The sequence below is a fragment of the Colletes gigas genome, unplaced genomic scaffold (genome assembly GCF_013123115.1).
Source record: "Colletes gigas isolate AHSC1104 unplaced genomic scaffold, ASM1312311v1 Colletes_gigas_Sc00085, whole genome shotgun sequence".
Taxonomy (NCBI): Eukaryota; Metazoa; Arthropoda; class Insecta; order Hymenoptera; family Colletidae; genus Colletes; species Colletes gigas.
In genome coordinates, this window is record NW_025106713.1 from 24,175 (window position 1) to 46,821 (window position 22,647).

Sequence of the window (22,647 nt, forward strand, 5' to 3'; positions counted from 1 at the left end):
AAAATAATCTCAAGTAATTAAAATACCAGTAGAAAAGTGAGGAATAATTTACGTTTATTTAATTAACTCGTCTCAATGAACAGCCACACTTTAATAAATAATTTCCATCGTTAATTAACGATTGCATTCTACAAGAATAAAAATTCGAGGCCATTTCCTATACAATAATACATACTAACTAGAGAAAAATCTACACGTTTAACACATTTATCGACACACAATTATCACAATTCCCACAATTAATCAAATCGTCCGGAGGTCTTATAAACAATTTTAAACTAAATAAATACCCTAAGATTAACAATAATAATTAAGGAAAAGCTTTAAAAAATAAATTCAGTCTGTTTTGTGGAATAATTTCTGAATTAAACATCGAAATTTAGAAATAAATATAATAATTACGGTTAAAACTATTCGATTAGGTTCAGAATCGATGATTCTTTTTAAAAGAATCGAGCGTGGAGCTATTAATGGTTGGATTTAGGAATTGTTTATTGGGAGAAAGAATATTTATGGAGTTTTATAGAACTTTAACCGTTGACGATGGGGTTTTTTAAATATTTTGAATCGTTAGTTAGTTATGCTTGTGTCGTGAAAGTGTCATCTTTGATCGGTAGAATTTGCACGGTTACGGAATTTTCGAAGAAACCACTGGATATTAGTTTTACAGAAGTCACGCTATATTCCACCATTTCTCGATAGTCTGAAACAGAAAGAAAAACAGGTTTTCTTTTAGTTGCGTTGATAATTTCAAGTTAAATCTGCCAGTCATTTTTTAGATTCTAAACCTATTTTTCTACGATAATGGTATAATTGTAAGAGTTGTAAATAACAATAGAATATGTTTTATACTCGATAACAATAATAAGGAGCATCTATTAAGAGTATCTATTTTGGAACGTGAGTAAATATCGATCAGGATGAATAAAACAATATTGATTCAATTTACTCCCCCATCGGGAATCAACACGATTCTCGGTAAAGTTATCATTAATCATGTTACCTGGCTTGGAATTCATCCCGCAAATGGAATCGACCACCTCCATTTTACTCGTATCCAAACCGTAACTGCCTCCAATTACTACTTGATCCTGTGGATTCTTTTGATCGCACTGCAAATAAACAAAAGACATTTTACATCAGGTATTTTTTTTTCTCTCTTTTCTTCTTCGGTTTAATTTTTCACTAACTTTACGTATAATTCCAGTTTCCGTGGCCCGAATGGACCCTAAAAAGTTTGTTATTCCGACTCCAAGGGCGATTATTTGCACAGTTCCAGGATAAAGGGCGGCGTAGGTGCAGTTTATGCGTCTTCCATAATTCCGAAGAGTGAATGGCTCGGTCAGACTCGGCGCAAGCACGTTGCAAGCTGTAACGCCCGATTAGAAACATTATTTATCTATATCTATTTATATTTTATGTTATAATTTAAATTATAAAATAAAATATAGATAGTATTTAAGTAATGTTAAGGGGAAAATTAAAGAATATTTTTACTTTTTGGTTGCTTACGTCTTGGATTATTGATAAATCGTGCAAGGACCGTGAATCCTTTCCCGGCCACGGGTATTCTATACCGGATAACTGCAACGTTCTGCGAACTGACCAACGTTCTCTTCATACCCACACTTTTCCCACAAAACTCGATGTTCCTCTGCTTCAAAGATAATCGATGATCCATTTCACTAGGGAATATTTCGCCATTTAATTCCCAGCCATCCACAATCTACGTAACAACACACGATAACTAAATATGTATGTAATCGGGAAACTATACTTGCGTAATAACTTGTCGATTATTTCCTCTACGGTACATTTTTCAAAACAACTAGGCTAATCGATATCGTAATTACCGATATTAATCCATGATGTTCGCAAGGAACGTCGAAATTAATGAAAGTAATCTCCACGTTTTGATCAGGCCCTGCTAGAAAATGAACGCCACAGACTTCCTCGTCGTCGGTTTTCGAAGTATAGATGAACGATCCAGGCTCTGTTGTCACAAACATGCATTCTGCAAACAAAACAAATATTTTCTTCATCAAACAAAGAAAAATATTCTGTTGTTCCAAATATTTTAAAAGATGATCTATGTTCGCTAGAAAAGAAACTGATTCAAAAGACACAAAAAAGAATCCTATCGATTATAAACGGTTGAAAAGTTTACCTGTCACGGGCTTGTAATAAGAGTATGAATTTAAAAAGTCATCTTTCACATTCGCGCGATAAAAGTCCTTAGCAAAATGGTCTCCAGCAGCAACCTAGAAAGAATAAAAAATTAATTTGACAATAGCGTGAAACGAATCATCGATCAGAGTGAGGCTAAAAATAGAATAAAATGGATAATATTAGTAAAATTATTATAAAAAAATCGAAATAAATTTCCCTGGTTGGTAACTATTATCGACAACCAATAAAAATTTCACAAATTTTTACCGTTTTTTCATAAAACAAGAGTTTCAGAGGTCTTGTGAAAATTGACAACGTCACATGAATTTTTTCACGAGCGTCGCGACGCCAGTGAAAACCTTAAGGGTGTCGATCGTCGATAACGCTGTCGTTGCATCTCTAATAATAATCGCGAGCGAATCAACGTCGCAAACTGGAAAAACCGTGCAACGCTTGGACTAAATATAGGAAAATTGCTATATACATATACAAAAAAAACAAACAAACAAACAAGAAGAAACGAAACGAAAGAAGAGAAAAAGGGGAAACTGGCAAATGAAAGAAATAATTATCTTGCTTTGTATCTTTAAATCTAAATAATTCGATTGAAAAAGATTAATTAATGTACTGTATATGTCGGTCAAGTAGCAAAGTTGGTAAAGAAAAATAATTTGTTTTTTTTTTGTGTGTAGCAGCGCGGCGAAAGGAAAGAATAATCGGTTGGTAATACGAGAAACAGGAGGATTAGAATTGTTACGCGTTAACCAGAGACTCTACTTGGCAATTTACTGAATTTACGATCTACTACAAGCACGTAATCGTGGAACAAATAGCGGAACAGCCGTTGTAAATATTTGATATGACACGGATTCGCCTTGCTTGAAATTCTTCCTCGACGAATATTCATTCAAACCTTGTTTTTCAAAAGCATAGAACGATCATTTTTCCAGAAGAAAGAAGCGAAAATGAATTTCTAATCGATAAATAAATGGCGAATCGAGTGAAAAATGTAAACAGTTTTGGAAAATTCTGCATTCTCTTTTAAATATTCGGTCGTTGGTTGTTTGAAAAGTGCAGGAAATAAATGTTCAAAGGCGGGAGGGGGCTGAATCGGAATGTTTCTGCGTAGGACAAATAATCCCGACCGTTGAGTTTCCAACTAATTGTAAATTGTGTATTGAAACGTTGATCTTGGACGATACTCGACTTGGAAGTAGAATTTAGTCCCGTTTGTGGGTGGGGGTGAGGCGTAATCTGATTAATGAAAGTGTATAGCTCCGTCCAGGAGCCCCTGAAGAAACGACACTCTCAATTTAGTGAAATTGTACGAAGGATCTCTGGAGAATTCTCTCGAAGAAATAATAAAGAGAAAGAATCTAATGTATTTTTTCAAACGCTCACGAACGAATCGAATCGAATCGAATCGGAACGGTACGAACGAACCTATTGGTCGTGATCAGTTACAAGATAAATATTAAAATAGTATTTTTTTAAATTTTTAAATGATTAAATTAATATATTAAAAAAATATTTACAGATAAAAGTTTGGTCGTAAGATGCCAAGAACGACGATAAAATATGATGGTTCGTAGGAAACGACGCGCAACATTCCGTTTATAGGATATTGGCACAATACTAATTTTAATTAAAAGGTATAAAATCTAGTTTTTACCAGATATCTCGCGACAGTATTATTTCTACGGGAAAGAAACTTCCCGAAATTATTTCTCGGAGTATAGTTTCGCTTTAAAATGTTGTTAGCAATCCTTGAATAGAATCGAAAGTTTGTGGGAAATAAATAAATATTTTTAGTTTTCCTTAAACAGTTGGTTAATTGGAGGATGTATCAATCAGTGTGTAGTACCTAGGTACTCTCGTGCAACTAATTGCAATTACAGAGGGAGGTAGTCGTAAACATAGTTTGAGTAATGGTCGGTGAAAATTTCATTATCGAAACCTTCTTAGGACGTTGTAAGTCATAACGTAACAAGTTTACTATAATTATAGAATGGAAAAGTATTATTATATACTATAATAGTTTAATTTAATGTTTATTTGTTCGGTGATGGAAATATTTAAAAAGAAAAAGACAAGGGAAAGAAGTAAAGTTTAGTTGAATGGTCCATTATTTAAATTAAAAAACGAGCAAGGTTTAAAAAAAGAAATAAGACGATAGTAAAATTAAAAGGTTAAAATAATAATAAATAAACGAATGAAAGAATAGCCGGCCAACTATTTATAAAAAGTTTAACTCCACAAGTATAGATATACCATACCTGTTGTCGATAATGCTGATAATCATTGTTCCCGTTAATTAAAGCCAAAGTGGGTTGCAGAAAAGCAGCAAAGAGGAACATCATCGAGGAAAGTCGACGCGTTGATCCATCGACGAGCATCATATTTGTTCTTTTATCGAGGGTGAGATGAACGGACGGACGATGGAGCTCGATAAAAAGAAAACAGTTCTCTTTCGCGTTCCGTCCTCTTCCGTGGGCACTGAATATCACTTGGACGCGCCACCAAGTTCGAGCGAGGGCAAAGTGGAGATTGTGCGGCGTCGCGACGCGAGGCGTCCCTTCTTATAGTCCGCTGGTCCGACACGCGCATATCCACCGAACGAACGGTTCGAACATAACTGGCGACGACGATTACGCTTACGATAACTGATTCGCCTACCTGGCCTACGTACAAACACTTCGGATCGGTCATCAACGGGCTTTCAAAACTAATAGAATTTACAACTAACGCGGTTCTTGTCAACTATTATCCATTCTTGTACCTTTCGCTTGTCTTTTTCTCTTGAACCGATGTATGTACATACATACGTACATATGTATTTTAAACGATATTGGTTGTATTTATGATGAAATTGTTACGTGACCTGGGAAACAAATACAATGTAGGTAGTATACGTACCACCTATCTATAGAATATCGGTTCCATATTTTTCTAACAATGATGTTTGATAAAAAGGAAAAAAATAAGAAAACGCAATAAACATTATAATGCCGTCGGAAACGTATTCGCGCGCGTAGCTATCGATTTATACAAAGTGTCCGTCCTTTTCGTTATACAAGAATAGGGAACTGAATTATTCACTGGAATGCTTCTGAATTTTATTAAATCACGTACGCGAGATTTACGACGCCTTTCGTCCATCCATTATTTGATCAAGTAAAACGCTTTTTTCCTCTAATATTTATTGTCGGCAATTCTAAAGACATCATCTCACGAGTCTGCCTAATTTTTTCTTCGAAAAAATAATCAACCAGCTATGCTATAATTATTCCGAGCTTATAATGAGCTTTATTAGAAACATTTAATATCTATAGTACATTATATTACAAGTTGTATAATCGGTAACTGGTATAACGATAACCGATAATAACAACTTGTTCCAACAGAATCGTAAATTATTCTTCGTTTTTAATGGTTTTTACTAAATCTAAATTAGGGTCGAAGAAATGGCGGGTGTGGTGGAAATTGTAGATCCAAGTGAGGCGAGGATGGTTCTATGTGGCTCCTCTCGTGCCAACCGTGATCTGCGACTGGAGCGTGGTATAATCCGTAATTTACACCATTGGTGGCTATTTTTTTCAATCCTTGTATGCTAGAGAGAATCAGAGCCATTTTTGCTAGAAGCAAAGCTTTTCCACCGAGCACTGCCAGGAATTGGAAGCCCATGGGAATGAAAATCGAACCCATTAACAGAAACCCCATCAACATTAAGGGCATCATGTGCTGATGTCTTCGTCTGAGGCGTCGTCTGCGACCTGGTAACAACCAACAGAAGAGCATCATTCTCTCTCTTTATTTTCTATTCAACATTTCCGATCACATTACTACATTGTTCGCATTACATTTACAGGTGTTTAGTTTTTAGCCATTTACAATATCGAACTTGGGGGAATTAACAACACCCGACGAACCTTCGAATATATTATTCTCTACTTCCGTTTTCGAGTCGTTTCCTGGAGAAGGGATATTGTTGGTCAGATGATCCACGTCGACCTTGAATACGTGAGTGCGCAAAACTCGCAATAGTCGTTTCACAATTATTGCGGTCCAGTTGTTCGTTTCGTCTCCTCCGGGCTCCCTGAACAAAATAATATTTTATGATTTAAATCTCGTAAGTGTAGTATGAATTTTATCCGAGTGAACGAGGCGTTGACGCTAATCCAGTTGTTTATTTTGCAGTTTTATTTTCCAGTTTGTTTAGTGCCGGTGCACTCGTCGAAAAACAGGCGTTATTACTTTTGCTTGGCTATACGTAAAGTCCAATCGGACAACAAACTAGGTCTCAGTTGGATTCGCAACGTGTTTAACGTTGCGTGCGACTAGGTCAGGGTGTAGAGTAGACTGAAATCACAGCAACAACCATCGATAATCTGGAAATCGTGTGCGTGTTTGATAATACAAACGACGATCCGGGTTAGATGACCAATTTACCTATTCGTATAATTAATTCTGCTCTCGTGAAATCGAACGAGGTCCAGTCCATCGAAAACTGGGATAACGTCGTCATCCAGTAGCGAGTCGAAAGCTGCCAAAGCTCGGTCTTGCACGCACCTCCTAAACGTCTCGAAAAACTCGTCTTGGCCAGGATCCATATTCCAGGACTCTGGTGGACAATTCTTCAGCACAGTCCGCAAACCGGAATACCATCTTACTTTATCTTCGCATTCGACGCTTCTGGTCGCGTGAACCACGATTGCAAACACGTACAATGCACGTGGATGCATCTAACGTTTAAAAACCATTTAGATTATTTATTTATTAATATATTAATTAACAATATAAATAATAATTAAGTAGTAGTTTAGTTTTCAATATTTCTATCTAGAAATACATATCTACGTGTCTCTAATTCTATACAAATATCGCTCTCTATATTTTCTTACATTATTCAAGATTAATCAATAATTCCTTGTACCGAATAGTTTTCTACGATATTAACATCAAACTTAGATCTTGTTTCGAATCAACAACCACTTTGAATACTACTAATCTTCTTTTTCACCAGGAAGAAACCTTTTTACCTCGATATGCGAACACACCGACGGGAGATGTCTTCTCCTAGTTTGCTCACGACGCACTGTACACGATCCACCCTCGCTATATCAAGATTTATACTTCCAGGAAATAGGCTAACATACCGGTTAAACAGTCATTACGACTCATCGAACGGCAACAAAGGTAGCGGTCAAAAGGCGGCGCTTTTTATGCTCCAGCAACCTTACTATGCAATCATCGACCAATTCTAAACCTCCACCATGCTACCTGCATACTGATTTCGCCCCAAGAATTATCAATGCTGCCTGCTATATGTATACCTTATCGCGGTTATAATTCTTTTTACGAAAATTACCATTTAAAATCGTTATTTAACGAAGTTACCATTAGAAATCGGACGTGTCTGTCTGGAGGGTTCGAAAAATCATGGAAAAATCCAAACTTTCAACAATTTCTGGCAATGCTATCTTTTCAATTCCAACACAACAAATATATTTATTTTATTTTATTTTAAACTTTTCTCTTTGCATTCGTAATTCATTAAAATACAAATCTTTTACAATCATTACTGAATTTACATTACAAATCTTATTTCAATATTTTTGCAAACACTATTTGGTTCCAATCGTAAACGAATCTCTTTCTGTTCATAATAAATTAGCATTTCTAACTTACAATTATAGTCAAGGAAATCGAAACTTTCAATATTTAAAATATTGTTTTTGAAATTTTTAAGGCCTCTGTTTTCACTCGTAGTCGATTAAAATCAAACTTTGTTAAAGTCAGTAAAATCAGTTCTCATACTTTGGAAATTTATTCCAACGCAATACATTTACAATCTTTAAGAAATCGTTCATTTGCATTCCTAGTCAATTGAAATACAACTTCCTTAAACTATATAGAACTATGTTCGTTAGAACAAATAATAATGCAGCAACAAATTCATATAGAATCCAGTCAAATATCAAATCTGCTAAAAAGGGACGGTGGTTTCGAGGATTATTTATTAACTTATAATACTAGGAACGGTAGAAATTTATAACGATCGAATACCAATTCCCTTAAATACTAATTTAACAGTATTCTACTCGTTTAGTCAGTTACTCAAACTCCTGTTTCGTCTTCCGTAAAAATTAGAATCAAATTAAAGTCAAACAACAGATCATAATATTTCAAAATAATTGGTGCTAGAGAACGATTAAAAATCTATAAAAAATATCAGAAATATGAATATTCCACGATATGCCAATTTAACAAAATGATTCTACGCGCTTAGAGTTAAGTTAATAACTGTGAATTATCATCCTAATTGCTACGATTTTCTTTCCAAACGGTGCACCTCGTCGTCCTTACTGTCGCGAAATTAATACTTTACCGCAATCGCTGACCACTTATATTCCAAGAATAACAGTACACACACACGCGCCCACACACACACACACACACACACACACACAGAGAGAGAGAGAGAGAGAGAGAGAGAGAGGAAATGGAGGAGAAAAGTGTTCCATTCATAATAAACAGACTTTATTATTATCCATACTGCAATAACGCAACAATTCAGACTTCATCTTACCATCGTTCATCTACTCTTTGCTTCAACGTTTACCAATTAACAAATATATCGATTAAAAAACAGTCAAAACCAAACGTTGAAACGAAAAGCTACACAATGATTTAATCCAATATTCCTAAAAACACGTATCGGAAAGAAACCAATATTGATCTAAAACAATACCATAACTGGAAATGAGAATAAAATTTTCCAGAAATCCTAAAAAAAAATACCCTAAAACCTAGTTCAACCTCCCCAAACACGCTGCGATAGTAAAAAAAAAAAGATGCAACAAAACAGATTTATCTATGTTTTGCAAACGTACGAATTGTAAGTACAAATCGAATAATTGTCTTCGTTTATTCCGTCACGTTCTTCATGGTTCGAACTTTCTGACTTCATGGCCTTTAGACGATACTTGTTTCTTGGCATTCCAGAACTTATGCAAAGTTCCAGGAGCGTCCACTCTTCTATCGAACCCAGAGATCCTTCTTCGCTCAAAGAACTCACAGAACTGTGGCGAGAAGGAGCTACGTTTGACTTGGAATTGCGACAAGGTTCGTCTTCGTCTGTTCCATTGGAAATCGGGGATCTGCAATTATTTTCATTCTGGTTTTGACAACTTTCGAGATCTTGTTCCGGCTGTGAAACCTTCCTACAAGATGACGATGGAGGATTTTGTCTGACGAGCGTTGATCGTCTAATTTCTGGGATTTTTGGCGATTGGAGGATAGATCCAGGTCCGTTTTGAATGGATTTCGGAGTCGATTGAGTTTGGATGATGGAATTCCTGATCGGGAAGGGCTTGTTTATGTAAAAGGTGGATTTCGACTTTGAGTGTTGATCCGATTGTTTCTTCGAAGACACCAGGGAACAGTTTGACGAAACATTTAATGCCTGGAAATAAAGATAATATCTGTCGTAATGATCGTCAATATGATAATTAGCTTTTCGATCTTTTAAGTGGTAAAGATTTACGAGTTTTTACTATCGTTTAACTATAATAGATGATTTTTAAAGATTAACAGGTTTGAATTTTTATTTAGGATCTCGTCGCTTAAAAATAATCTATTTTATAATCTTACCTTTGGCATACCAGATTTAATACACTGAGCCAACATAATGTCCTCCTCCTCCTCCGAAAGACTAAAATTATCATCAAACGCAACTGGTTTCTTCATTTTTTGCTTACTCTGCTCTGCATACGACTGATTGTACGACGCAGAACAAGATGGCTTTCGAACTGTTTGTTTCGATTTCTCTAAAGTTTGCGACAAACTGTGTCCCGTCAACGTCGAAACATTCAATCGTACCTGAAATCGACATACCAAAAAGTACTTCACACCGATACCTTACAATATTTCATACAAATTTTCCTTGATAATTATGCTTTTTCAACTATTGTGGAACGCAAAATTATTTAAAGTGATAATGTGAAATCCACCTTTGGCATAGCAGATCGAATACATTCGTTCAAAACAGCTTCATCGTCAGAATGATTAGGACTATCGTCGAACATATCATTGTCCAAAGTTGGATGCTCCAGACTTTTTCCAAGGTTCTTGTTCCCACTTTCAACAGGAGAGGACGAAGGTGTGCCACAGATATTAAATCTCTGTGTAGCTGCTTCTCCCTTTTGCGTAAAGGGAATGCAACTCGGTGGCGGTGTAATCTGTCGAACCTAACAGAAAAAAGTATTGTAATTCCACACAGAATCGTTTAAACTTCCTATCGCTAATATCGATAATTACTTTTGGAATTCCTGACTGAATACACGCGTCCAGAATTTTTTCATCTTCGCCAGAAAGATTAGAACTTTCGTCAGAGAGATCGTTTCTCTGGGATTCGACTTCGCTGGAGGGTTTGTCTTCTTTGATCCTTTCCATGCCTTCTTGAACACTTGGCATGGAGAGTGCAGAAAGGTTCGATTGCGACCCAACTGGGGAAATGTCTGCTGGTGTGTCCTCCGTGCAGTAAACGTGCACTGTGTCTGGCGCTATGACTTCTATAGTGTTTTTGTTTGGTTTCGAAGAGTTTAAAACTGCTGGCCTCTGACAGCGTGACAGCATAGAAGACTCAGATTGAACAGGTTTTTGAATACCAGAAGTTTTAAAGGACTGCCTGTACCTGGAATCAATAATAAAGCTCCCGAGTTTTAATAATTTAGTAAACGTTCACTTGTACGCTCTTAGTAATAATTAGTTAATAATTGAAAGACAAATAACAAATGTTTCTCTAAATCAACGTAACGTTAAACTTGCAGAAACTCCATTAAAAGGAGGAAAGGACCTTTCGTAGCATTAAAATCAGATTTCTACATACATTACCTATTATTTTGTATGCCCATACTGATACATGCAGCCAACATGTCTTCGTCATCCTCGTCGCCATCGCTGACCTGTTCCTGATCTTTCTCAGTATCTGCATGTGTCGCTTTCTCCGCGCATGAATCTTCTTTAATAGTTTTATCACTCGAATCTGTCAATTCATTCTGTGCCTTGGAACCATTAGTAATCTTCATCTCGTCATCTATTGTCAGAGAACTGAGACTAGTTGCAGTAGAGAACTCGATTGGTGTGGATTCTTCCTTGAAAGTGGCAATGTCATCCTCAAAGACACTGGTCCGTGGCACATGGCACTTTGAGTACGCTGAAAACAATCCCCATTGAGAAAATAGACACTTTGATACTACTCTGATCACAATTGTCCGAATAAAAGATTTTGCATGATCTCTTTCACTGACGATCAACAGTATTGCATACATAAATGTCGAACGGACGGTCTTACTGCTTCTTCTGGTATTTTGCTTATGAAATCCGTGCACTGACTCTTGTGTGTCCGTGGACTGGGTGGCACGGTCTGTGTGGGAGAATCAGGCAGCTCACTGGGGGACACAACACCGCTGGTTCTGCGACTGTTGGAATCGAATTTAAACTTTCAATATTTCTCTGTATCGCGTCTTGGCATGGGTTGATAAAAAGTATTGCCTGAAGTCGCTGACGACGGAGCTTCTGTCGTCGTGTATAGAGTGTTGCTCAAAACCACTCAATGAACCTAGCGAACTGCAGCGTGAAAACATCAATGGAGTTTGCTCTGCATAGTAGTCCTGTCTACTAAATGTCACCATTTTCCCTAAAATTTACTTTGAAAAACATCACTTAAATTTGCTATCGGTACCACAGATGTCCATTTACCTTCTTTATCAACTCTGTTGTTGCTTTTCCCTTCTGTGGGACTGTCTGGTTCATTGACTATGGATCCATTCGCTCCACGGTCCATCCTTTCCGACCCACTACTGTCCATTTTATCCGTAGTTTCCACCGAAGATGCCTTGGAAACATTTCCATTGCTGTTTCTTTGCGTCGTGGTCCCACCGAGAGAGCTCAGAGAATTTGCACGAGAGAATCCATCAGACGATGAAGATTGATAATAGTCGAGCAATTTTTCGGGCGACAGACAATCTGGTTTCCGCATTCGTGCAGCTTTTGTGGTTTCTATTTCTTTCTCGACAAGAAGCGATTGCCGTTCAACGCAATTCACTCCAAGATTTTGCTCGTAGGTCAAATCATCCTTACGGGCGAGGTCGATTGGCTTCTTGTGGAGTTTTTTTTGCGAATCTGCAGGCTCCTTTGTATCTTCAAGACGCAGATCGGACATGGAGGTCGCAGTGGAAAAGTTAAAAGGCGTTTCGTATGGCGTTCCTTCGGTGCAATACGTTTTCACTGTGTCTTCCTGGACACTTTCTGAAAAGTATTCTGGATTTTGTTTCTCCTCGTCATCGGTATCGTCTTCTGCGTATCGTAAACTATAATCCGTGGGCTGATCGAGATCGGTTTCCGCATAATCGCCGAATAAATCGACTTTCGGGTTATCAACGAATTCTTTCTTACAGGATCCATCGATCGGATTTTGTCTCGCCGATTTTCGCTCGGAATACTTTTTGCTATAATCCACAGGCTGCTCCGTTGCCTCTTCTTCGAACCTCCGACCGGTATTTCTCTCCATATCGATTTGAATTTTATCGATCACTATATTTCTTAAAGTCTCTTAGAAGTTAAAATTTCGGAAAAATCGATAGGAAAACCTGAGGTTAAAATATGAAGGTGAATCGGAGAACTTTTAGTTGGATTTTAGTTAATTATTTTGGAGAATTTTTCATTTACTTGAGACAATATTAATTAAGTCTGTGGAATGAAGTTGACTGCAGGATTTTATCGTGTTTACCAATTGATGAGGAAAGCAAAGGATTTCCAACGTTTTGGGGATTTTTAGTGTCTTTGGGTATAAAACGTTACGAACACGTCGACAGATACGAATACAATTCCTTTAGCCAGAAGTATTTGTTACTGTAATCGGGTTATCCATAAAGTTCTATCGAAATTGCAAATTTCTTCAATATTTTCTTTCTATAGAATGATTCCAGAGATTTTTCTGAGCGAGAAAAATGGTCGAATCAAAATCTGCGCCATCGAACAATTTCTTTCGAGGTTTGAAAATATATTTTCGTCTTGTGCGTGAGTGGCGCCTTCTATCGTTCCACGGTGGTACTAGCCAGAATCGAACAGCTCTGCCGTCGAAGCTTGTCGACCCTAGGTCGCTCCGCTCGGTTAGTGGGGGGAGGGTAAGAGATCTAACTTTACACCAGTCATCGGCAGTATTTGTTCCCGTGGCCCGCAGCTTTGGTCGACAATCTCCCGATTGAAAGTTTGTTGCGACGTTGGTGTCGCCTAGATAATCGGGGATATCTGTGGTTCAAAGTGAGAGTGCGGGGATTCGGTGCGAAAGCAAAACCAGAAATTGTAAATTCTCGGATTTCTTGAATCGAAGAGTCCCGAATGCCCCGCTGAGGAATTATGTCGGATACTGGCGCAGGATTACGATCGGTCACACGTCAAGTCAGCTGACATATTGCGCCCTGCTACACCGCAACAGCTCTTGGGTAAGTGTCGCAATACGTTTCGGGCTCGTTCGACTATTTTTATCGAATTACCCATGAATAATCGACATCCACCTACCGAATCGAAATTCCGACTGTTTGTTCGAAAACGTTTGTCTCTTTGTCTCAAGTCGACTAACGATGAAAAAAAAAAGATGTCCGTCGCAGGGGTAATATATACGTATCACGGCGCGGGGACAAAGAGAGAACCGAACGACGCAATTTCTGATTAAGCGCGTACTCTCAAGGATGGAAGCCATGTCCGTCTCGTTTCTTCGTGATCTTGGACTGCATGCGTGTGTTCGCACGACGGCAGCGCCGATACGATTCGAGCGCAAAACCACACTTATGCATTTATCCCCTCTCCCCCTCCCCCTCCCCCTCCCCCTCCCTCCAAAGGTTTTCATACCCCCGTTGAGGGCACATCCGCACTGGGATTGTAATACTCCCTCTCTTTGGGGGTTTTGGGATTCTTCTGGTTTATTTGAGTTCTTTGACGATTTCTGAAAGACTAGTTTTAATTATCAATACAGAACATTTGATTGTCTGTTTGGATTATCGTGGATTATCGTTGGTGGATTTATTAGGTCCGTTTTCGGGACCCATGAAAATTGGTTTAGAGTTGCGAAGATTTAAGTTTTAATCTATTGCCTGTTAACATTTCTAAAATTCTCCCGTTTTTAGGTACCCTTTGATAGATTTGATCAAAATATATTTTTAAAATAACAATAACATATGCACATGTTACCTTTAAAGGCACATCATAACTCGAGTGCACATGACAAATGACAACATATGTAGACAATGTGATGGGTTTGAATATGTGTGATCACTAAATGGAAACTATGACAATTAATTGATTTATTACGATTTTTTGTTTTATTAAACTATTAGTACATTTACTGTAGTAAATATGGGAAAATTTAGATTCTTAACGTATTATACTTTTAGATACTGTAAACATAATATTTGGTATTGAAGAGATTTCGGAATATAAACACAGGAGATGCTTAAAATTAAATATGTTTATACTGTATAAATGTAAATACGATAAAATATTTAATTGTGTTTTAGGATTATCGAGGTTTATTGTTGATATACGAAGTGGAGAAATATGGTAGGTGGGAGGAGTGTATATCGGGTCTATTTTCGATCGGTGGAATTTATTTTTTCGGGTTGTGAAGATTTGGTTTTTAATATGTGACTGTTGTAATAGTAATTACGAGGTAATATGTTTATATAATGAGCGTTTAATACGATTCTTTTTCTAGTAAGATCAAATAAATCAGGGTTCTTTTTTACTATAAAAAACCATTACTACATTTAAATTACTAGAAATGAGAAAATTTATGTGCTCCTCGAATTTTACTTTTAGACAGTGTAAATATATTCATTTTACTCTATATTACTAAACAACGTTGCGTGTTTACATTCAGTAATTTCTTTGATATAAAATATATTTATATGGTCTAAAAGTACAATTAGACGAAAATGTAAATTTAGAGTAACATTTTAGTTATAAAAGAAAGAAAAAAGAAAAAACGCGGTCGACTTGTCGATGAAATACATGATCACAGATTCGAACGGGCTTGGAATATATTGTTAAGGGCATCATTTTTAACAACTTTTTCCTCGTCCATTTAATGTCGATCGGCAGCTTAGTTTCCAAGATTTTTTCCAAAAAACTATCGGTATGTACTACTACACTGAATGCACACGCGTCCTATGGCAGCGTGGCATTGCCGTTTGGCTACTATTCAGTATACATTATCGCTTTGTCGCGACCATCGGCATCTTTTATAGAATGTAATCGAAGGAACCTAAAAGAAAATACTAAGATATAATTTGAGCAACTTGTTAAACAATTCTTTTTATAAATAGAGATAAATCCTTTCTTAGAAATCATGCCTAAATTTTTTAACGATACAAAACATTTTCTGACACGTGCTGTACGATTTTTACTGCGACTCACTGTACAATATTATAACAGTTTTCAAGCGATGGTACACACCAGTGGTACACACAGTGGTACACACAGTGGTACACACAAACGACAGCGAAATCAGACGATATAAAAGTTATTCTCTGTTGGTAATTGTACATGCAGCCATTTCCCATCGCTCGTAGCGGAAGAAAGCGAGGTGTGGCTCATTCTAATCTACACGGACACAACCAACAACCTACTAATCGTTTCTATCGCGACCACTCTGGTCCCGCATAGTCCACATCACACACAGAAACCTCTTAATTTTACATAGAGGAACTCATATGGACAAAAATTGATCCCGAAAAATCTTCAAGCCTATTCTATCAATTTTTCATTAACAGATGAGAAAAGAAATTTTTTCACAGGATCGTATGTTTTCGAGGAACGATTCAAGCTAGCATTGGTTTCTTTTCATTGTTCGGGATTTGTCAGAGCCGCGGGGAAAAAAGGTTGACCGCGTACGAAACCAAGCAGTAAACATGTTTCTCTGTTCCAAAACAAAAGCGTTTCGATAAGTAAGCGGAAAGTGCGAACGCGCGTCATTGTTATCCACCCTGAGTGAGTCAAACATAGACAATCGCGTTAGAATCGTCGAGGACGATCTTTACTTTGTTTCAAACTTCGATTCCGTACTTTTCTTTGCACCGGTTCTAGTCACTTTCCGTTGGAGAATCCACCTGTAACAAACGAAAGGAGGCATGGATGAAACCACTTGAAATATTTCGATCGTAAAATAAATAGGAAACGACCGAATGTTTAATCGACGTCTGTCTGTGTTCCACGCTATAATAGAAACAAATATCGTGTCTTTTGCCTTTCTTTTGTTGGAAATTCGACTCCCCTTATGAACCACGTGGCCAGAAAAGCGTGATAAATATAGAAAATATCGTTTTCTATAATATTTAACGAAATTTGGAAAAGAAGTATATCGATAACGTGTTTCAAAAACATTTGAAACTGTAGTTGGATCATTTTTTTATCTTCTTGCTTACGGAAATGAAGATTTTTTCGGTCATTCGTCACGCGTGTATCTAATTTAATCGCGAGAACGTTAAACAGGCGATAAACCCTGACTTGCGAAAACGTTTCGAGTCTTCGTTTCAACGAAATAAATTTCCTGGAATTTAAAAACAGAAAAAATCATTAAAAAACGATCCTTTGGTAGTCGAACTCTGTTTTCTATAAAAAAACTTGCGCAATTAAGAATAGATTTTATTTATAATACGACGTCGTACAATACTTACATCACGTGGCTGCCATTGTTAATTTTGATACGCGCCTAGCTATCGGTTAGATGTTTATTGCACGATCGCAATTCGACGAGTTAATATTAGAGCTCAAGAACGTTCGAAATTGTTCATCAATAACTAATCAGGTTTTCTAATCTTGAAGATATTTCTAAAACTAAATAAAATTAATCAATGCAAATAATTCATTTTTCAATTACAAATCAAAAATAATTCAGAAAAAGTCGATTTTTAATTAATTCTCTAGGCACAGTTTTTCTAATTTTATAGAAAAACATTAAGAGTTTCTACTAGAAAATTGAGTCAACGACTATTACCTGGTATATTATCGTCTGTCGGTAAATGTACAGATTCGAAAGAAATCTACTTATCATCCGTAAGTAAAATGTATAACAGACTGAAAATTTACCGTTTCCTCGTGTACAATGAGTTAATCATTCCTGTTTGGAAGAAATTATCATAATTAACACGTTGCCAAAATAATCGAACCTAAATTTTGATTTTCGATGTCGATAAATTCAGTAATTTAAAAATGAAGAGCGTTTAAAGCAACAGGTTTGATTGTTTGAATAAAATATTTGTACAGTTTGATTTCTTATTTTATTTATGACTGTTAGACTAGTTTTCTCTGTTTAGGGATATTCTTGAAATTTGCTCAAATTATAGAATAAGGAAATATTTAATAGTTTAATGAAGAACTTAATTCGTAATACTCCTAATATCTATGACATTATTTAAAAGATTCAAAGTATTGAGGTTTGTTTATCATGTGCATTCTGAAGAGATATAGGTTAGAATCGCCAGTCACCAGTGATCATCACTGATTACGGACATGGTCGAAAATTTGTTAAATCTCACCATAACAAATAGAAATATTCAATAAAGTACTTGTTATTTCCTTTTGTTCGTAATATCAATAGCATTATTAACAAATTTATAACTATTAATACCTGTATTGTGATTAAGTTAGATATTTGGTACTTTCCTATTGCAATTCAAACCTTCCTGCCTTTCCTGTCGAAATATTTAGAACTTATCGATTATAATTGCCACCAATTATATGTATTTCACAGTTATACAAGGCGAGTCACCAGAAACAGGACCCCTAAATATTTCCAATATTTATTGTTGTAGCAAAACAGTTCTGAAAACAAAGTTTTATTGCTTGAAGCGATGTACACAATAATAGAAAAAAAAAAAAAAGAAAAATATTTCTTTCAAGGTCATTTTTTGGAACACACGCACGTGAGCATAAAATTTCAAGGTCATCGATGATTTCTCTAAATGAAATACAACTATAAATTAACCTTATGAAATTATTGACAGTGTTGTGCAGTTTCGTTCGCGTTTAGATATTTAATATTTTTACCGAGTATTAGTACTTTACTAAGTAACTATTACAATTCCCACATTTTAATTTCCTATATTATATTAATAAATATTCAGCAATTCACTAGAAGATATTGAATTCTGTGTAATCTGTTATCCTTAAAATAATCTTTCGCGGTAAAATAGTGGAATAGAAACAGAAATTGACAATCCCTGTTTCTATTCCCCTATTCCCACCTACAATCATTTGCTAAAATTTAAACCCAATTCGTATCTCCTACTCTCTTGTACGTCCGCCCAAAACCTCCATGATCGCCATCATGAAAACATTCGGCCATCGTCGTTATCGTTGTTTCTCCGTCCTTGTAGGTTCCTCGGATTGAAGTAATATCGAGCGCTCGAGCGCAACATCCGACACACAAAGAGCAACAAAGACAGGGAACTCACACATATACAAACACAAATACAAAGATAGAGAAAGGGAGAGCTATTTGGTAACGTTTCGTTTTAGTCTTTTCGTGACAAAATCATCAACAGACAAAAAGCTCGTACGTAAAACTCGCAGCTTAGTGGTTTGTCGAGCCGTTAGTGCTCGAATCGAACGAGATACGAGAGGAATCGAGGTTCGACCAGTGGCTATCGATGGCACGTCGCCTAACGTCGCGATAAGGATACGAGAAACCCCACTTAAATGCCTCGAACGTATTCTTACTCCATGTTGTGCGTTGGTTGCGACACGACTGCGTGTTGGAAAGTGAGTAATATCACGTTTCCCGATCCCGCCTTCTCCATTGCGATTCTACTGCGTCGAACGTGGGAAATCGACTCTGCCCCGTCGACTTTTCGCTATCGATATCCAATCTACCCATCTATCTTCCAATTTCCACTGTTTCCCACTCCCTTTCATTCCAATCACCAATTTTCCAAAGCCCCATACCTTGATGGTCTCTAATTCTATGTGTACCACTGTGTGTGCGCGAGTGGGAACCACCGGGTGTATGTCTGCTCATATTCCTCCACACCTGTGTAATGATCACCATGCTCGTGCACCCCTTTAAACTGTCGCTGTGCTGTTTGGATGCGTTTATCATGCTTAAACGTCTACCCACTGGTCATGCACCGTAGAGGAACAAATGTGAGCATCTAGAACTAAGTCTAACGCACATTCCAAGAGCCTTCGACAGCATTATTCCATGTTCAAATCTAATTTATTGGGTGTAAACGAGTTTGCGACCTTTAGAACTTCTAAAATGCAAAGAAAATTTTGTTTGGTTTCTTTCGGAGTTTATATTAAAAAGTGTTACTTTCGTCAGGTGAATACATGGTGACACACGGTCATCACGGAGCAATCAGAGAGCGAGCCGTGGCCAGAGACACTTACTTATCTGCCGTTCAGCTGACTGCGACTACTCGATACTCATCGAGTAATTGCAATTAGAATAAAAGAAGAGAAATATTGCGGTTCCGCCAAAATAAACTGTCAAAATGGAAAGGGAATCGAATCCTATGCAAGCTTTGTGCCGCAGTGGCTGTGGATTCTATGGCTCGCCAGCCACGGATGGCCTCTGTTCGCTTTGTTACAAGGAGAACTTGAAAAAGAAGCAACAACCACCCGTCTCCGCCGCCACTGTCACAACGTCACAGACCGTCTCTGGTAACGCTGGCACGTTGCAGGGCGGTTTTGGTAGTCCGGCTGCTACAGGAACCACAGCCCAACCTACCATTCCTACCATACCTCAACCAATGACGGATCTGCCCAACCCCAAAGAAGTAAGATCTTTTGAGTACATTCAAGCATACATATTAAGAATAAGTTGGGAGCTTCTTCAAAGTTATGATATATTTTTTTCATACTTATATTGTTAGAATAATATATAATCTTTGCTTTGGATAACTTAATACTTTTCTTCCTAATAGTTAAAATGGTGTTAAAATGAAAATAAAGGGATATTATCATAGTGTTACATAAATGAAGTTAAAACGATGTGAAGTACGTTTTTATGTTATTTTAAGTAACACAAGATTGTAAGAAAGTAAAACTAAAGAAATATTGTAGTTTTACACCAACTGGAACATTTAAATCTCTTTTCTTGTCTGGCAACAATCGATTACTGTGTCTGTGTAAACACTCAATTTTATAAAGCAAAGAACATTCACGATCAAAAGATTCAAACCTTTTAATTAGAAACTGTAAACACTATTCTACCATGTGATTGTAACTAATAACAATAATTATGTTCCTGTTAGATTAACAGAGAAGACCAGGAGAGCGAAGTAGGCGTAAGCAGCGGAGCAGTAGCTGAGGGATCAGTGAGTAGTGGGGATGCAGATGACTGCTTCGATGGAAAAGAGACTGATAAAGAATCTAAGAAGAAGAAAAATCGTTGCGCAGTGTGTCGCAAAAAAGTTGGTTTAACCGGTAAGTAAAATCTACAATATAAAAAGTCTAAATTATTATAAAATTATTATACTGATTGTGTAATGCTGTGTATTTGTGTGTGTTGACAGGGTTCGAGTGCCGTTGTGGAGGACTGTTCTGCTCTGTGCATCGATACAGTGACAAGCACGATTGCAAGTTCGATTACAAAGAAATGGGGGCCCAAGAGATTCGGCGTAATAATCCGGTGGTTGTTGGTGAAAAAGTGCAAAAAATTTGAACTATTTAGTGCGTAGTCGTTGGGAAAATGGTTATATAACTATATAAACAAAACAGAATATTAAAAAAAAAAACGGCGGAAAACGAGAATAAATTATCTGGCAGCTGATAATATATCGAGGGGGGAAAGGCGAGAGAGAGAGGGAGTGCGTGAGGGGGAGAGAATGAATAAATAAAATAATTGGAGACGATATTTCCTTGGGACAAACGGTAACAGAAAAATAAAATACAAAATAGAGAGAAATTCAGAGTGTGTGTATAAAAGGAGAGTGGGGGGTTTAAAAAACTGATTTTGGATGCCAGTGCCATTTGTCAGAGTTTTTTAAACCGAGAGAAAAAACATGCTGAAACAATGATTTTTGGTTTCTAATTGCTGCCAGCTAACTACTATTACCTATTATTAATATCTACGATTATTACGGTTTAATTATTATTATTCTATGTTATGTTTATTAATTTACTTAAAAAGCAAAATTCCAATTCGAAGCTTTTGTTTTTGTTTTTGTTTTTTTTTTCCCCGAAACTAAAACCGAAGGATTCTTGGTCGCATGGGTCGGGGTGGGGGCGCGCGCGCGCGCGAGAGAGCGAGAGAGAGAGAGAGAGAGAGAGAGAGAGAGAGAGAGAGAGAGAGATATTTCTGTTTCGTTCGTGTTATCCAAAAGATTAAATGGAATAAAAAGGAAAAAAAATAATGGGAATGTTGCTTAGGTAGTGGCTGACGTTGATGGGTGATCACAATCCTAGGTTTAAATGATTAGTCTAATAATGATTAAGTAATATTAGTCCTATTGATTCATAAAATAATGCAAATGAAGTATAAAGTAGTACTGTGTGTTTATGTCCAATTTCACGTGAATATAACCAGCATTATTCCTCATTAAAAGTATGTTTCAAATTATTATTGGAAATCCATTATTTACGGCCGATTTTTCGCAGAAATAATTCGTCCGCAAGAAAGTTAAAACCCTTTTTCATTCTCTGATTCCCTTTAGGGTTTCAGTTGGACGGGGATTACTTTTGTCCGAAAATATAATCGATTCTTGAGTTTTTTTAATTGATTTCTTAAATATGCGACTGCACCGTAGGCAAATGAAGAAAAAAAACGAAATTTTCATAGTTTTAACAATCTTTTTTGAAATAAACATTAAATTTATCTTTTATTTGTTGAGAAATGATTTATATATCTCTGTAAACGAATTGGAAATGTTAATTTTTTCATTTAAATGCATCGATGCAATTAATCTTCGTTTTTAAAATGGAATTTCGTAATTTTTATTGCATCATTTTACAAAGTTTTTCAATCTCTACGAAAACATATTAAGGTACTTTATCCTTCGTTCTAATAGTTTAAGAGTTACATCACTTTAAAGTTTTCTGAACTAGTTTGGTGTACTTAAGCTTCAACACGTCATAACTCTGTCAGGTTTAGGACACAAGTACCTTAATACACTTTTGCGGAGATTAAAAAATGATGGAAAATGGTCCAATAAAAATTTCAAGTTCAAGTTCAAGTTGTATTTTTTCGATACATTGACGCATTTAAATAAATAAAATTGCATTCTGTTTGTGCATTGTTCGATGTAGATTCATTTTGCCTCGATGATATTTTTGTGTAGGTATAATCGTTTTGAAGATATAGCTTTTTGTTAATAGCAATAGGAATTGTTTAAAAAAAAAGAAAAGTGAATTATAAAAGTTTCAGTTTCTACTGAAACAATGTATATTTATCTAATTTAAAAAGAAATCGAAAACTTA

General features: G+C 36.5%; 4 protein-coding genes and 1 long non-coding RNA gene across 7 annotated transcripts; 2 read left to right on the plus strand and 3 right to left on the minus strand.

The window, feature by feature from the left end:
* Positions 1 to 572: 572 nt before the first annotated feature.
* Positions 573 to 5,408, minus strand: LOC122403941 (corticotropin-releasing factor-binding protein). The gene is made up of 7 exons (XM_043407753.1): positions 4,446 to 5,408; positions 2,168 to 2,261; positions 1,854 to 2,014; positions 1,513 to 1,726; positions 1,191 to 1,369; positions 1,004 to 1,112; positions 573 to 703 (listed from the first exon to the last, which is right to left on the minus strand). The coding sequence occupies exons 1-7, from the start codon at positions 4,566 to 4,568 to the stop codon at positions 579 to 581; spliced, it is 1,005 nt and encodes a 334-aa protein (XP_043263688.1). The 5' UTR covers positions 4,569 to 5,408; the 3' UTR covers positions 573 to 578.
* LOC122403945 lies at positions 3,393 to 5,749 on the plus strand. The gene is made up of 3 exons (XR_006259661.1): positions 3,393 to 3,600; positions 3,707 to 3,821; positions 5,624 to 5,749. It is a non-coding gene; the product is annotated as an uncharacterized LOC122403945 (long non-coding RNA).
* Positions 5,620 to 7,437, minus strand: LOC122403942. Its single transcript, XM_043407754.1, has 4 exons — positions 7,209 to 7,437; positions 6,619 to 6,911; positions 6,099 to 6,265; positions 5,620 to 5,942 (listed from the first exon to the last, which is right to left on the minus strand). The coding sequence occupies exons 2-4, from the start codon at positions 6,909 to 6,911 to the stop codon at positions 5,620 to 5,622; spliced, it is 783 nt and encodes a 260-aa protein (XP_043263689.1). The 5' UTR covers positions 7,209 to 7,437.
* A 489-nt stretch (positions 7,438 to 7,926) lies between these two features.
* On the minus strand, positions 7,927 to 12,921 carry LOC122403940 (adenomatous polyposis coli protein-like). Its single transcript, XM_043407751.1, has 8 exons — positions 11,932 to 12,921; positions 11,725 to 11,869; positions 11,500 to 11,651; positions 11,065 to 11,386; positions 10,489 to 10,864; positions 10,182 to 10,418; positions 9,823 to 10,050; positions 7,927 to 9,634 (listed from the first exon to the last, which is right to left on the minus strand). Exons 1-8 carry the CDS (start codon positions 12,740 to 12,742, stop codon positions 9,044 to 9,046), a joined length of 2,862 nt encoding a protein of 953 aa, XP_043263686.1. The 5' UTR covers positions 12,743 to 12,921; the 3' UTR covers positions 7,927 to 9,043.
* Positions 12,922 to 13,359: 438 nt separating this feature from the next.
* On the plus strand, positions 13,360 to 21,994 carry LOC122403943 (AN1-type zinc finger protein 5). 3 transcript variants are annotated; one of them, XM_043407756.1, is made up of 5 exons: positions 13,360 to 13,676; positions 18,606 to 18,990; positions 19,550 to 20,006; positions 20,484 to 20,655; positions 20,745 to 21,994. In XM_043407756.1, exons 3-5 carry the CDS (start codon positions 19,722 to 19,724, stop codon positions 20,891 to 20,893), a joined length of 606 nt encoding a protein of 201 aa, XP_043263691.1. In that variant the 5' UTR covers positions 13,360 to 13,676; positions 18,606 to 18,990; positions 19,550 to 19,721; the 3' UTR covers positions 20,894 to 21,994. The 3 variants fall into 3 exon arrangements, with proteins under 3 accessions (XP_043263691.1, XP_043263690.1, XP_043263692.1); XM_043407755.1 differs by lacking the exon at positions 18,606 to 18,990; XM_043407757.1 differs by lacking the exons at positions 13,360 to 13,676; positions 18,606 to 18,990 and adding an exon at positions 19,015 to 19,371.
* Positions 21,995 to 22,647: the final 653 nt, after the last annotated feature.